The sequence below is a fragment of the Haplochromis burtoni genome, unplaced genomic scaffold, assembly GCF_018398535.1.
Source record: "Haplochromis burtoni strain Fernald_Lab_line unplaced genomic scaffold, NCSU_Asbu1 Contig_120, whole genome shotgun sequence".
Taxonomy (NCBI): Eukaryota; Metazoa; Chordata; class Actinopteri; order Cichliformes; family Cichlidae; genus Haplochromis; species Haplochromis burtoni.
In genome coordinates, this window is record NW_024582481.1 from 558,933 (window position 1) to 574,142 (window position 15,210).

A 15,210-nucleotide genomic window follows, 5' to 3' on the forward strand; every position below is an offset into this window, starting at 1 on the left:
AACCTTTTTCTTTTCTCACAGATAATCCACGCCAGCTTGTCAGCAGTCTCTACCCAATGCCAGATGTAATCTTGGTTACTTGTTAGCGGTATCATGCCTTGTTTTCTCAATTGATTATGATTTTCAAATCTTAGCCTGTCGCAAAAAATAATTTCTCTCTTTTACTGCAGTCCAATATTAGCCATTTTCAAGCTAAAGAAGATTTTCCTCAGCAGTTATCTAATCTTTTTTTGTGTAGTTTGACTGAGTGTGTAAAATAAAAATTAAAAATGAAGAATTTAAAAACCATATTATTGAAATAAAATGTGTTTTTCAAAATTGCTTACAATGTAATCATACATTTTTTAAATTTACTTTAAAACACCTTGCATGCATGTCTGGCAAAGGAGGAGCTGATTTACTGTGCATTTCTGTTTCTTGAAATAGAAAAAAGTCTGTTTTCAAACAGGTTTTGTAAACCACATCTGTTGATGATTTTGAAGTTTGTGATAAAGACAAAGAATAGCATGTGGTTTCACTCTAGTTCACAGCTCGTAATAAATCATAAAAACTGGTTGTTGCAGTGGCTGCTTCTCTTTTTAAATGTTGTTGTTGTTGTTGTTGTTCCTCATTACGATCATCCTGAACGACCTCGTACACATGAGTCTGAGGAGAAGAGCACCAACATTAGTGAAATAGGACATGTGAGCTTGACTCGGCATGATCCTGTTTTTTGATATCTTACCATTTCAGTACTGGGCTGATCATTAGCTGCAGACCAAGAAGGAAAACATTGTGGTCATTGTGGAAGTATTCAACCTTCAGATCCAGAATAAATCCGATTTATTCCCTAGATCCTTGTTGTGCTTCCTCTTGGTGTAAATGTAGAATCCTCCCACCACTATCAGAATGATTAGGAGGATACTTACAGGCATGTGTTTCTCGAGGACCGGGAAAGCAATCATTTTCATCAGTTGAATCAAGAACAGAGGTTGCATGAAGATGCAACCGTTCAGTAATTCATGCATACAGTCAGCAATGCATCACTTCTTTGATGTCATCGAAGCACCTTCTGTCTGTGGTGGCTTTCATACATATTTCAGGAGGACTGAGGGTTTCTTTAAACTCAGTTCAGTTGATTGAGCTGGAGCTATGTTTAGCTATGTGTCTGAGGTATTTGTAGTTTCAGTACCGTTTTTGAGCTATGAGTGCACTTGTTGCCAAATGCAGTAGTCTGATTGGTCAGATCTGGGGACAGTTTACCCTGCCCAGGAAGAAAGGGCTACCAACGTATAGGCCCGCAACCCAGAAGGTGACGTAGAGTCAGGTGCAGTGTGTGCTGGGTGGCATTCAAGAAGAGAGACCCTGGCAGTCCATTCCCTAGCTATCAAAGTTGGATGTTGTAAATTAAACTTTCTAAACCCATGCAGGTGTGAGCAGTTAATGACCTTAATAAAGGACAGGGCCGTAATGCAGCATGTAATTTAATTACTTGCCAGAGAAAGCTTTTCATTAACTTCTCATTTTTTAACTTTCCCGTTACAACACAAACCCATTCAGTTGCACGAAATGACACAGGAACCTCACTTTTTGCTCATGAGAGTGAGTCATAAGAGATGAGTTATTTTTACTTGTAAGAGTTATTTATATTGACTCTGCTACAGTCACTTTAACTCTCGTGACTGCTGTGTGTTTTACATGTGGGTTACTATTTTGATGAAGGTGCCATCGTAGCTCAAGAGTTGTGTGTTTGTCTCGTAATCGGAAGGTTGCCGGTTCGAGCCCCGGCTTGGACAGTCTTGGTCATTGTGTCCTTGGGCAAGACACTTCACCTAAAACCTACTGGTGATGGCAAGAAGGGCAAATAGCACGATATGGCAGCCTCGCCTCTGTTAGTCTGCCCCAGGGCAGCTGTGGCTACAACTGTAGCTTCCTCCACCAGTGTATGAATGTGAGAGTGAAAGAATAGTGGTATTGTAAAGTGCTTTGAGGGGTCCTGAAAAGCATATACATAAATACAATCCATTATTATTGTTATAAATAATAACTTTTACATTCCTTTTCATCATGAGTAGGATATTAATGATGAAAACCCAAACAGCAGATACGCCTGTAACCCAGTGCTGAGGAGAAACTGGACTTATCCCATACATTATGCCACTGTGTGGCATTTTTAAGAGTCAGTGGAGTTTTCTATGTGTTATGTAGTGTATGGGAATGTCCAGGTCCCTGCGAGATGAATGAGAATAGTGGGCGTATTAGTGGGAGTGGTCACCTATTGTCAGGGTTATCGCCACTGAAGAAATAAAGACTTTGGTTTGGACATTTTATTCAGTGCTGGTGGAACAAATAACTTTGATAATAAAGTGTAAGAATAAATAAGAATAAGAAGAGAAAATATAAATATGTGAAACATAAATTTGCACATACATGGCCAACACAAACAACAAGTCAGCAATACACCCACTGCAGCTCAGGGATTAGTCACAGGTCTTGGACGTGCTACAACTTCATAGGACTTGATTTTAAGCACAACACTGGCAACTCCTCTCAGATCAGGCAGTGAGGTCTCGCTCTCAGGCAGGAGGAACTGAAAATCTCTCAGCAAGTAGGCACTGAACAGAAAAAGCTCAATTTTGGCCACAGACTCTCCCAGGCAGAGCCGAGCCCCCCCTCCAAAAGGGATCAGGTCACGGGTGGAGCCGCCTCCGCTTCCCCCTCCTTCATTCAGAAAGCGCTCTGAAAGAGAGAGTGTCAATACTTTATTTGAACTCTTCTGAGCCAAGTGAAATGAACACAAATCACACAGCGTTTGGGACAGTACCTGGTTTGAAGCTGTATGGGTCAGGCCAAACTTCAGGATCATGATGTGCTCCAAAAAGATTAGGAATGATGACTGTGTTCTTAGGGATGAAATAACCTGCAATGCTAAACATGAGGAGGAGCCATGTATTTGTCTTAATGCCAAGTATCAAGCAACACACATACATAACAGGGCAACAGCAGAAAATGTGTATATGTGTATGCCTGTTTGTTTTTTGTTGTAGTTTTTTCAGGTTTCGATTAATTTAAATAATGTCTACACATCTTCTTTCTGCACAATTACATAAATAAACAATGCTGGTGCTTGTTGTTTTAATAAATTACATTTTTCTAAAGGTAATTCAAGTGGATGTCTCTTCATAAATCTGATCTTGGAGGAAGAGCGGTGCCAAATGTTGCAATACTTCATACTTCCAGCATCACATTCCAGCATACTTCATTAATTAAAACCACTCCCTTTGGAGAAATGTGAGACTGTGGGAGATCTGGAGACCTCAGCCAGGCTGTACTAGCACATGTATCTCACACATAAACACACACGCACACACAAAGACAGTTGTGTTTTCATATCTTTGTGGAGACATCGAATTGACATAATGCTTTCCCTAGCCGCTTACCCTGACCCTAACCATCAAAAATAAACGAAATGAGTGCCTGATACTAAAATCACATTTTGATCCTCAAAAATGGCTTCAAACTCGTGGGGACATGGATTTTGTCCCCATAAGGGCTGTTGGTCCGCACAACAAAAGAAAACTTCAAATTTTTGGTCCCACAAAGATATGTAAACATGGTACATGTGTGTACACACCCCCATCTACACACACACACACACACACACATATACACACACAGGTACTTAGTCAGTAGTGCTTATTGTGTGTTGTGTAGTTCCTGCTATTTATTATGTGCAGGCTGACCTGCTGTCTCTGATGGCTCTGTGTGGTACTGCCAAAGGGGCGACTGGCCTGAGCCTGAGCACCTCACTGATCAGAGAGCAGAGGACCGGAAGTCTGTGTCTGTCGCTGTATTTAGGGTATCGGCCCTCCAATACTGTGCACAGCTCCTCATATACCAACTCCTGCACCTGTAGATTACATTAGAAAGGATGCATAAAAAACAAAAACATGTCTTTTGTTTTAACTTTTTTTTTTTTGGTAAAAATTCCCAGTGCCTCTGGTCTGTGCAGGAGGAAGGCCACCATCCAGTTTAGCCAGGCCGCAGTAGTCTCTGTTCCCCCGATAAGAAGGTCCACTGTTGCCATGTGAACATGAATATCTGTTAATAGCTGGGAACATGAAGACATGTAATTTAATACTTTTACAGTGTTGCATGTTTCCACTTCTAATTGTGATCTTGAACTAAGCTTGCTCTATCATCGTAGTTTGTAAAATTATCGGGACTTCAGGTGATTTATTAAGGAAAGCAGTCCACTATCTCTCCTGGTATTCACTGTATGTACTCACCGCTTTGTCTTCTGTGTTCTGATTGTCAAGTCCCTGGAGGAGGGATCCTGTGATGACATCCTGATTTTTTTTGTCCTGTGACTGCTTAAATAAATAGCAAAAGTAGATTAAAAGAGAGTTATTTTGGATGTTTTTAAATAACTTGTGTGATTTTGTGTTTGGTTTCACAAAATCACAGCAAGTATTTTCTTTGTCTTGCGATCTGAATGATTTAAATTCATGAGATCATTATTTTCTTATCATCTTACATTACTAACCTTGTAATTGTTGAGATGTCTTCCTATGATTTCGTCTCTCCTGACCACCTCTTTCAGAAGATGGGCAAAAACAGGATTGGGTAATTTCTTTGAGAGAACAAATGACATGAAATTATTTTCACAACATGGTACTGGTTTTATTTATTTGACCAATAGTCTAAATGGTGGATATTTACTCTAAGCAGTGGGAAAGAGTCCAGGGCTGATATCCAAGCGGAGCCCCACAGAGCAACAATCTCATTGAGACATCTGTGCAACTCCTGCAGCTCCGATGAGCTCTTATCATACTACAAGACACAAAGTAATGAGACACACTGTCCAAAAACAGAGGGAACGAGATGTGGTCATGCTTATCCTCAAGAGTTTCACTTCCTGATTAACAGAACATTATGAATGTACCTTTTCTAAGACGGTGACATGAAAACAAACAGAACTAGGGGGAGAAGAATACTCACTTCTATTCCGAAAGCCAGAGTGGTGATGACATTACTGGCCGCCACAGTAAAATCCTCTGACAGATCTACAGCACGGCCTTTATAGCCCATCAAAACCTAAACAGTGAACAAACCCGTGCTTTATCCCGAGCATTTGGTTTGCAAAGTCTTCCTTCTAAAATCTTGTTTTCCAGCTTTTTTTAACTGTACCTTTAACAGATGCAGCGCTTGTCTCTCAATGACATCATGCAAAGACTTTTTGCAGCAACGCTGCAGAGAACTATGGACAAGGCGATGTTGTGCCTTCCACTTTTCAGTATAGTCACCTAAAGATATGTTGCAACCTCCCCCAGACACAATATTACCTGAAAGAAATGAGTCAGGGTCATGATATCATATGACAACTACGCAGCCCAGTGCACTGAACTGAACTCTTTACCTGTGTATGAGATCGGTCTCCCGGCAAAGTCACACCATTTCTTCACCAGTGCTTCTCTTATGACTTCGCTGCTGTTCAGCACTACCATAGCTGAAACAACACGATTATAAGTGCAGTGTTTTGGTGTTATGCAATCTGAAATTTACTAAAAATGTCAACCGTTATCAATTAATGGATCATTACTTGTTGTTCCGCATTTAAGGCGATAAATGCTTCCATAGCGCTGTGCCAAATTTGTGAGGTGAATTGGTAGATGATCATGTTTCAGCTCCATCATATTACCAATGAGAAAGTGGCCGGGAGGGCCCGGGAGGGAAAGAGATGAGGAGCAGGGAAGAAACTGGTCCAGAAATCTAGAATCATCTCCTACACAGAATTAGAAAAGACAAAGTAAAATGGACAGGCGCAAACGATATAGAATAACAACCAGTTTCAGTTTTGTAAGTCTCCATATTTTTAATTTCATTATTTATTGCAACCATCAAAACCATATACTATAAAAAGACCGTGAATATATACTCAACTTGACTTACTTCCCTTATGATTTTCCTGAACATCTTTGTGTTTCTGACCAGAAATCCAATTCAGCACCATGAACAGCAGTACAACCAGGAACGCAGCTCCCACACTGACTATTGATATTTCCATTATCACTTAGAGTCTTCTCGCAGTGGTCAACACGCAGCCCTGAACATTTATAGTCCTCTCACAGGTCTTAAAGCCTGTCAGCTCGATACAGTGTTTGGTGTTTTCGCTATAATCAAGGACATCCAAATATTTGTTAGGTCAGCATGACTGTTGATGTGATAAATGCAGCACAAGACAGCCTAGACATGATTTGCACTCACTAAAGGGCATGTTAACACATTTTAGTTGACATTACAATCTGTCAAGCCTGTGTTTCTCAATCTTGTAACACGACGAACGCAGGGAGGTGAGAAATTGTAAATTGCTTTCAGGAAATAAAAACTCACGAGACCAAGGTTAGCCACATTTATTCCAATGGAGTGAAACAGTGCATGTTTAATTACAGTAGTAGTGGGGTGGCATACAATTTTGGGGCACAAAACACATTTGTATTGAAATGAATGAGTCAGGCAGAACAGTAGAACAAAATTCAAAAGTTACAATAAAATTAGTTGTTACGTCTGCTATAAAAACAGATCAGAAAATTAATCAAATGAACTGACAGCTGCAGCTATCAAAACAACTATAGGTTATTTTATTCGGACAGAGACACAGAAACCGTGAGATCCAAGGTTCTCGAAAATTTCTGGAGCTTTAATTTTCTGTCAGATGCAGAGTTTTCATGGAGGCTGGTCCATCCTTACCCATGAGTTGCAGGGGAGAACCTGGAGGGTCTGAACTTCATCTCAGTGAAGGGAATGGAGGAGTCTTTACCTTTCCAGTCTATCCAGACTATTCCCTGGATAGAAAAGAAAATCTATCTTTGGCCAGCGTGCTTTAAAAGATAAAAACATTTAGAAATCAGCAGAGATTAGTCGTACCTGATTGTTACTGTTGATGCCATAAAGACCATTGAGGTTGACCTTGTAACAGTTTTTATACCACCAGCCTCCCATGTAGGCCTTGGCACAGTGGATCCCCATGGGATCAGGGTTCTTGTCTCGGGTTGAGAATGGACGACCGTTATGGTACCTCATAGAGTCACCTGTCAGAAAAGTGCATTGATATTGAGATCCAAATTGTCACGTATAACTGCACTTGTTTTGTTTAATGCAGTTTTTGAAAGTGGACCTGCTGTTCCGGTGTAGCCAGACACGGTGAGCGTATAGTGCCTCGTCTCTGAATCGACAGAGAAGTTCGTGTAGTGAGCGTAGACGGTATGGTTTCCAGATCGCATATCCACTCTCAGACTCACAGGGCCAACATTAGTCAGGTTGTGCAGGAGCTCATTTCCTGGTGGGAGTTGGGAGAAAAGATGCTGTTTAAGCAGATGTAGTGAAAACAAAAGAAAACACTTTGAATCAGATAAAGTGATTAGAAGCTTGGCTTTATACTGTACCAAGCCAGAATTCTTCACTCAGGTTTCCAAAGCCAGCTTTGTATTCACTCCATGTTCTGAAAAAATCTGTTTTTCCATTCATCCTCCTCTGGAACACCTGCAAAACACAGAGACTGCTGTCTAAAACCCAAATAAAAGTCTATTTTCGACTTTTATTCAAGTGACTGCAGTTTGTCTTACTGTCCAGCCGCCTCCATCAGTCTCCATGTCACAGTAGACTCTAACTGCTCGCCCCTCTCGTCCTTGAGGGTAGATGTCCAACTCTCCTGAGTGCAGAGCTCCATTCAGCAGCTCCTGAGAGCACTCGGTAGGGAAAGGGAAGCGCAGTTTTCCTAACAGATAAAGAAAATTAGTTTTTAGAGTAATCACAAGATGGGATTACATTGCAACACGTAAAATGCATACCTGTGATGAATTCTGTGGTGACAACAGATGTATAGTGTCCATCTCTCTCGCCTTGCACCACAACAAAATAGCGGGACATGGGCAAAAGCCCAGTCAACTTGTACTCTGTGATGGTGGGCTCCAGAATCACCTCCTAATATAAACACAGTAACACACACAGAGCTTTGAAATTCTGTAAAAGTCAGGTCTCTCTTTAATTATTGTATACCAAAGATCAAAAATTGCAACTGACCTTTGTCTCCTCTCCGGCCACCTGATAAAGCACTTTGTAGCTGTGATAAACGGCAGGGGTGGCTCTCCAAGCTATGGCTGCACTTCGAGCCCCAACTTCACTGGCTTTGACCACTGAGAGACACAAGAAGCCCCTTGGCAGTTTTTCTTTTTTCTTTTCTTAAGTTTACTCACTTAAAACTAAACATACTCTCTAGGTTGCTCATCCACGAAGGATCATTTTATTCTCTCTTGTTTAAGATTATGATTTTACTTCATTTTCCCACCCTTTTGCTCACCATTTGCAGTAGTAAATGTTGTTGAGATGGCCATACTCTGCAGACTGTCCTTCTGGCTCAGCACTTTGACCCTGTAGAGGGTGCCTTTCTGCAGGCCTCTCAGCTGGTGCTCCACTGAGTTTCCTGACAAGGTCACGGTCACTGTCACATTAGGAGCTGTGGCAATAAGAGCACTCCACTCAGTCACAAGCACTTATTCATTAGTCATTATGTCAGTGTGGCCACACTCACTCTTAGAGGACTCGTAGCTGATGACGAAGCGGTCTACTTTCCCTAGACTGGGAGTCCACTGCAGCACAGCTCTGGTGTCTGTCACATTGACAACTTGAAGATGCGTTGGAGGGGCGGGCACTGCAGTTCGGATATTATCCACAGTGTTTATGTTTTATTTTTGCACTCCAAGACAAAGACAGTAGCCTTTTATAATAGTAAACTTGTCTAAGATTGTACCTGTGGTGATGACGGATGTGAGTGGATCACTCTGGAATTGGCCTTGTGTCGTAGTTACAGTGATTATGTAGGAAGACCCAGCAGACAGCTTGGACAGAACAACATAAGACTGCTTAGAGCCCACTGTCACCAAGCGGTTCTCCCCTGTCAGGACGACAACAAGCACCACAATGAGACACTAAGAACATTTCCTAATAAACTGACATTAACCTTCACTTGGGTTGAGCTGGCATTAATTAAGTGTTTTATGCTGGATAACTCTGGTCTGAGATAAACAATATGAGCAGTACTTAACAGACCTGTTAAAATGTTGGTGTATGTCACCCTGAAGCCTGTGAACGTTGTCTTTGGTTTGGACCAGGAAACATTGAGAGAAGCCTCTGTGACATTACTGAAAACCATCTCTGTGGCTGGCTCAGGACCTAGCAAGAGAAAAAAGTACAACATAGTGTATCATTTGCTTAGATATTGATGGACTTATACATAAACGTTTTCCTGCTGTTATTACCTGTGGTTGCAGTTACTCTGTGAATCTTTGATCTTCTCTGTGCTGCTGTACCATATATATGCAGGACATAGCGCATGTTTGCCCGCAAATTACTGAACTCCACAGAGCGCACATTACCCGGGACCACCATCGAGATCCTCTTGGTGTCAGCTTTAACTTTTGATCCATCAGCTTTCCTGGAGGAGGCAGTTGCGTTGGTGCGCTCACTCTGTACTAAGACTTCCGTTGCGTTCCTAGCTGCAGAGGGCTTTTGTCCTGGAAGAGCTTCCTCCTCAAAGTCCTCGTAACCATCTTCGTCTCCTTCTGTCTGTGGCTCTCTTCTGATCACAGTGAAGTTCTTAAACATCCCTTGGGGTGCTAACCATGTGACTGTGAAGCTGTGGGAAGATATATTCACAGCCTTCACAGATCCTAATCCAGATCCTCCGGTCCTCTTGATGCTGATCCCTGAGTCATGGTGAGTTGTTTTGTCATGATGAGATTTAGTCTTATCTGATGCAGCTCCAATGGTTCGATTCAATACATCCAGATTTATTTGTGTTCCTTTCCCAGTCTTGTCAGTTTTTTTGTCCACAGTCTGCACAATTAAAGTGTCTAATTTACCTGTCTTATTTGGTTTATGGCCGGATGACTGAGATACATTCTTTTCACCCTTCGTGGACTGCTCCAAAATGTCCTTGTCTGTTTTGGTTTTGGTTGTCCCTGTGCCCTTGGAGATGGTTGTGTCAGTTTTAGAAACCTTCTTCACATTGCTTTGTGTTGCATTATTTTGTGGTTCATCTTTCAGATGGTCAGACGTTGAAAATGTTCTGCTGCCAGTCCCATCTTTAATGTTGGTTTCTGAGGCTGAGGGTGTTGTTTTGCCTTTTCGGGTTACCTCCTTCTTGTTTTCCTCTTGTTTCGGGAGACTTTTGTCAACAGTTGGGCGACTGGTGTTTTCAGGATTTGAAGAACCTTTAGTAGTTGTTTTCTTCACAGCGGTGTCTTCTTTCACTTGTGTTTTATCAACAGCTCCTTTGGCATTAGTGGCTCCTTTAGGTGTAGTGTCAGTCTCAGACACATTCTTCTGGAAAAGTGTTTGTTCTGCTTTGGTATTTTTCTCCTGCATGCTGTCCTTTCCTTTTTTCACCTGCAGGATTACAGTCTCCACTGTTGGCTGGATGGTGCTCCCTTTGCTAGCTTCTGAAAAGACCAGGGAGAGGCTGCATCATTCAAAGGTTACATAAAAATATTTATTTTTTCTCATTTTAGTGCAAACATAACTTACTTTTGCTACACTCGGCTCCTTGTGCACACTTACTGCAGTCTAGACCCATGAATCCTTTGTGGCAGATACATTTACCCTTCTCACATTTCCCATTGTCACCACAGTCATTTGGACAGTTTGCAGAGCACGGACCTGGGCAGAAACAAACAGAACAAGGAATGTTTAATCCTGTCTATACTGAATAGTGTTTAAAATGATAAAATATGGTGAATAAATCATAAGAAAATGATACATTTATCTTTGAGAAAGGACATCTCTCTTTCAAGCCGAGCCACACGCCCTTTCAGTTCGGCCATTTCAGCCTCACACTCTCCACTGCAGCCACCAGGCAACAAGCTGATCTTATGAGTCATGACGAGTGGAGCACCAGGTTTCAGCTTCAGCTCCTGCTCCTTGGTGTTGCTTGAGTCGCAGCCCTCACTGATAACCACTTTGATGGGCTGCGAAGAGGCAGGCTTGTCTTTGCTGGATTCTTTGATTAAAACTGTGTCATTGGCAGAGGTTGTGACCTTTTCTTTGTCAGTTGTCTTTGCTGGAGTCTCCAGTGGCAACACAGTTGGAACTTTTGTGGGAGAAGGCTTGCCCTTGGACTTCACATCATTGATGGTGGGGGACCTAGCAACAACAGTTTGATTGACAGATGGTGCGGGCTTGTTTTTTGTGGCAGCAGTGGACTTTATAAATGTTGACTGAGTATTTTGAACTATGGTGGTGGCAGGCCTGTCTTTGGCCGTATTCCCATGATCAGTTGAAGGAGACCTAATTAGAATAGTCTGATTGCCAGAGGGCTGAAGTTTGTGTTTGGTGGGTTTAGCACCGCTGGATGAAGCAGTCTTTGTGGGTGTTGGCTGAACATTTAGAATTCCAGTGGGGGAATGCTTTTCTTTGCTTCCTTTTACTTCACCACCTGAGGCTGACTTAGGGGACTTAGTCTGGTTAACTGGGACTGTGTGCTTGTCTTTGTTTGAGAGGGTGCTTCTGGGTGTAGTAGCCTTTACCACTGACGGAGTGGTTTGAATTACTGTTGGGCTGTGCCTGCCTTTGGTGGTCAGTGTAACATTGGCTGTTGGAGATTTTTGCTTGGTAGCTGGAGTGGGTAAAACTGTCTGATTGATGGCATTTGGCTTAAGGGTGAGCTGGTTGGTCTGTTTGTCAGGGAGAGCAGTGGTTTTTGGTTTTGAACGGGTAAATGCTGCACTGGCTTTGGTCAAATCACTTCCTGTGGAGTCTCTCTTCTCATTGGTTGTGGTTTGAATAGAGGGAAATGGGGTGAGAAGGAGGAGTAGTCCTAGAGTAAATAACATTTTGATCCAGCAACTGTGGTCAGAGAAGCTGTTGCTTCAGTGGAACTGAATTTACGTTACTGTAAATCTATGAATTCCTTCTTCTATATTTTGCTTTTTTCTTTGCCAGGTCTCACCTGGAAATGAAGACAGAAATAAAGAAAGAGCTGAATTATGGCAGAGTTGAATGCAGGAAACACTAACGTAGGCCATTTTATAGCTGATTTTTGAGTTCCAAGTAGGACTTTAATGAGCATACATATATCTTTTACAGGACTGACCAGCATCACATTCACAGAGCTCCCATTCACACTTAAAGCTCCTCAGTAGAACTGGCTAATCAGAGACTGGCAGCAATTTAAAAAGTGGTTAACTGACAAGACATTTCTGGCTTCTAAGTACTTACTTTTTCTATTCAGTTTCAAAAAACATTTAGATTTTTTTTCCTGAAAAACAAACTTACTGAAAAATTCTAATTGTTTTTGTTGTTTGTAGTCTATTGCTTAAAAATCTATTTTTCAATTGTTTCAAGTTTTTCCAGAGAGGAAAATACACATATGATGGAGAACTCTCAAAAAGAAAATATCAGATATGATACACTAGGTGTTAAAGTGTTAATGCAGAAGCTGTATGCTGTGAGCTGACCTTTAGAGCCAACTAAGCAGATTTATTTAAATGACCTTTTAAGTATTTCCTTTGAGCTTTGCCACTTATATATACTATAAATATGCTATATACCTAAATACTCATAACTGGAAAACATGTCCAAACCTCTGTTATGTGCTTTTTACAATAAAGCTGCTGTAAAAATTGACACAGACATGCATCCAGATATTCAGAAGTGTTCCAAGTGTTCAGTCGTAAAGTGACTGCTGTTCAAACCAAGTAAGGTCTAAGTCACTGGACACTGAGCAGGAAGGAAAAGCTTACCTGAGTGGGAAATTCAGAGTGTGCCACTGAGACTATGTGGCCAGGTAACAGAGCTTTACTGTAAGAACTGTGGGACACAGTATGTCTTTCACTATACAGACGGTTACATAAAGCTCGTCACCCACAACTCATAAAACCACAAAAGAAAATACATCCAGCCTTGCTTTTAAATGGGCTTCAGTGCTGGTTGAATTAATAAGTCTTCTTTATTTCTAAAACTGATAGAATTCATTTTGATTCCATGATTAAAACTAAAAGGAAAAATTTAGCAATAATGTTTTTTTTAAATTGTTTTTCCACTGCACTCACAAAAACTACTATTTATAAATCCTTTTCACTGTAAATAAAACAAGGAAAGAATCAACACCAGAGCCCTTTCTACTCATTAAGACACAGAAAATTATAACATTATACTCTACAAATAAACAATAAGATTAAAAACCCATCCACACAAACACACCTGAAAGTAGGATGCTAGTTATTCCAATAGTTGCAGTTTTCACTCTATCTTCACAAAAAAGGGGAATAAAAAGTTGCACTTACTTGAATAATGACTTGGTTCTTTCTTTATCTCTTTCTTCGACTTTCTCCCTCCATCTAATCGGAAGAGTGGACACAGAACTTCTTCATCTAACCTGAGAGGAAAGAGGTGAGAAGAAGGACCACCACTAGAAAGGAGGAGAGTGATAAAGTCTGCTCCTACTTAAGGAAAATCCCCCCACCCCCACGCCCTTTACCAAATCTTATGGTCCCACTCTCTCAACCACCATGAAAAATATTTGTATTGGACTTACAAAAAGGCATGGTATTTTACACTGGTTTCTGTATCTACCATGACAAGTTACTCTGTTTTATTTGCTTGCACAAAGAAAGCACATGTTTGCTTCTTATAGCTGAAAATCCACTGTTATAGAGTTGATTCAAGATGACTTCATTTAGTTTGTCTCAACAACACACTGAATTGTTGAACACAGCAACTGAATTGCTGAATTGTTTAAAACAATCAAATAAATCTTATCTATTTAATTTAAAATTATTATGACTCAGCTTTGCAGATTGTATAGCAGTTATTTCACAAATGTCTGTCACATGTAACTTGCCTTATCCCAAAGACTGCTGCTAGCAGCACACAGTTTTTGGCTGAATAAAGCCCCGGTGTGAGAATCATGATTCATCTGGAATACATAACACTGTGGGCATTCAGAGCAGACTCTGGGGGACAGGACCCTCTCTCTATATGAATCGGCTGTTTGTTGGAAGTAATGAGATGTAACTACGTGGGAGTTATGTAAGTGACCAAATATCCAGCAGATTTAAGGAATCCTCTGTGGATGCATTGCATCTCAGACAAGATGGCCACCCACCAACCCACCTTCTGTAAACCACATGAAGACAAGTAGGCTATATCAAGGGTGTAGAGCAAACAAGGTATGTAAGTGACATTCATCTAAATGTACAAGAGAGCATATAGGTTAAGACACTGCGCTAACATAAGAAACATAAGAGGTAAGAAACTATGGGTGATACAGAAGAAGCATGTTTTCTTTTACTTTTACATCTGCTCAATCCATATATGTTACAGTGTGTGTGTCTGTGTGTGTAAAATGTCAGTTATTCAGCTTTTGTTATTTCATACTTTTGTTGCAAATATCTTGACGTAGCTAGGTTTTTCTTGGTAGACACAACAAGCAACTTACAATACACTGTTGTGGTATTGGAATGTCAATGACAAGCAGATGGTAAATGTATAAAAATCGACAATAATTGCATATTGCATTATGGGGATTCCAGGCTGGAGGGAGTGCAACATTAACAGCTGATGCTGCACAGCAAAGCTGCTGGCGTCACTTGCTTTCTTAAAAATGGCATACAGTGTAACAAGTACTACTGTTAAATTACGGAAAACTGCCGGCAACAAAAAGGTTATTGTGCAGTTATTTTTACAGTGTACCTAATGTAATGTAAACTGCAGCAATAGTTTCTTTTAAAAAATATATATAACAGTATATTATATAGGTTTTACACTATACCAGTGTCTGCTGCTTGGCTTTCATTGTACCTTCATATTAGAGTACCCACTGTATTCTACATAAACTGTTTTGTATCATCAGTTCTTTATATTAACTTTAAAAATGGATTTCTTGCTAAATGTGCAAAAGTACGCAGAAATAAAGTATATGAGGCAAAAACAGAGTTTGCATAATTCTAACAAGCTTGAAAGTCAATACTTATCAATGCAGTGTTGCAGTCCAGACTGTGGGGAGGCCAGCCCATCACTGAGCTCTATTGTGTGTTTTTTCTTTCTCGGTAACACTGGTTCAATCCCTACACACAGTTTTGTATCCACACGCAACATAACATAATTCCTCATCTTAAAAAAACAGTATAAAGTTGCATAGCCTTGAGTACATTGCTTTCCGTGTCTTTGTTGACC

The 15,210-nt window shown here is 40.8% G+C and overlaps 2 protein-coding genes across 5 annotated transcripts in view; both read right to left on the reverse strand.

The window, feature by feature from the left end:
• The window catches only part of LOC102295333 (steroid 21-hydroxylase), a 12,934-nt gene extending 6,686 nt beyond the window's left edge, over positions 1-6,248 (reverse strand). The window contains exons 1-12 of one of the 4 annotated variants that reach the window (XM_014340378.2): positions 5,923-6,248; positions 5,582-5,764; positions 5,399-5,488; positions 5,170-5,324; positions 4,981-5,076; positions 4,702-4,812; positions 4,526-4,612; positions 4,269-4,352; positions 3,977-4,090; positions 3,723-3,889; positions 2,804-2,907; positions 2,615-2,718 (exon numbers count right to left, since the gene is read on the reverse strand). In XM_014340378.2, coding sequence (XP_014195864.1) covers positions 2,615-2,718; positions 2,804-2,907; positions 3,723-3,889; positions 3,977-4,090; positions 4,269-4,352; positions 4,526-4,612; positions 4,702-4,812; positions 4,981-5,076; positions 5,170-5,324; positions 5,399-5,488; positions 5,582-5,764; positions 5,923-6,046 — 1,419 coding nt within the window. In that variant the 5' untranslated portion in view covers positions 6,047-6,248. Of the gene's footprint in view, positions 1-2,297; positions 2,719-2,803; positions 2,908-3,722; positions 3,890-3,976; positions 4,091-4,268; positions 4,353-4,525; positions 4,613-4,701; positions 4,813-4,980; positions 5,077-5,169; positions 5,325-5,398; positions 5,489-5,581; positions 5,765-5,922 lie in introns of those variants that run through there. The other 3 variants (XM_005943155.2, XM_014340379.2, XM_042223817.1) reach the window with 3 other exon arrangements.
• A 129-nt stretch (positions 6,249-6,377) lies between these two features.
• Positions 6,378-13,463, reverse strand: tnxba (tenascin XBa). The gene is made up of 15 exons (XM_005943161.2): positions 13,320-13,463; positions 10,796-11,983; positions 10,564-10,695; positions 9,297-10,478; positions 9,088-9,210; positions 8,789-8,932; positions 8,570-8,689; positions 8,339-8,494; positions 8,062-8,174; positions 7,830-7,962; positions 7,605-7,756; positions 7,425-7,521; positions 7,157-7,318; positions 6,907-7,070; positions 6,378-6,824 (listed from the first exon to the last, which is right to left on the reverse strand). The coding sequence occupies exons 2-15, from the start codon at positions 11,865-11,867 to the stop codon at positions 6,726-6,728; spliced, it is 3,849 nt and encodes a 1,282-aa protein (XP_005943223.1). The 5' UTR covers positions 11,868-11,983; positions 13,320-13,463; the 3' UTR covers positions 6,378-6,725.
• Between the last annotated feature and the right edge of the window lie 1,747 nt (positions 13,464-15,210).

Bases quoted from the DNA above. Each gene is read 5' to 3' on its own strand.
- tnxba (XM_005943161.2), bottom strand. From the start codon at position 11,867: ATGTTATTTACTCTAGGACTACTCCTCCTTCTCACCCCATTTCCCTCT. The intron at 7,963-8,061 runs GTCAGTTGCAAT...TGTTTATATTAG, and splicing joins TGGCCGGAGAGGAGACAAAG to GAGGTGATTCTGGAGCCCAC. The intron at 7,071-7,156 runs GTCCACTTTCAA...CTTTTCTGACAG, and splicing joins TGGCTACACCGGAACAGCAG to GTGACTCTATGAGGTACCAT.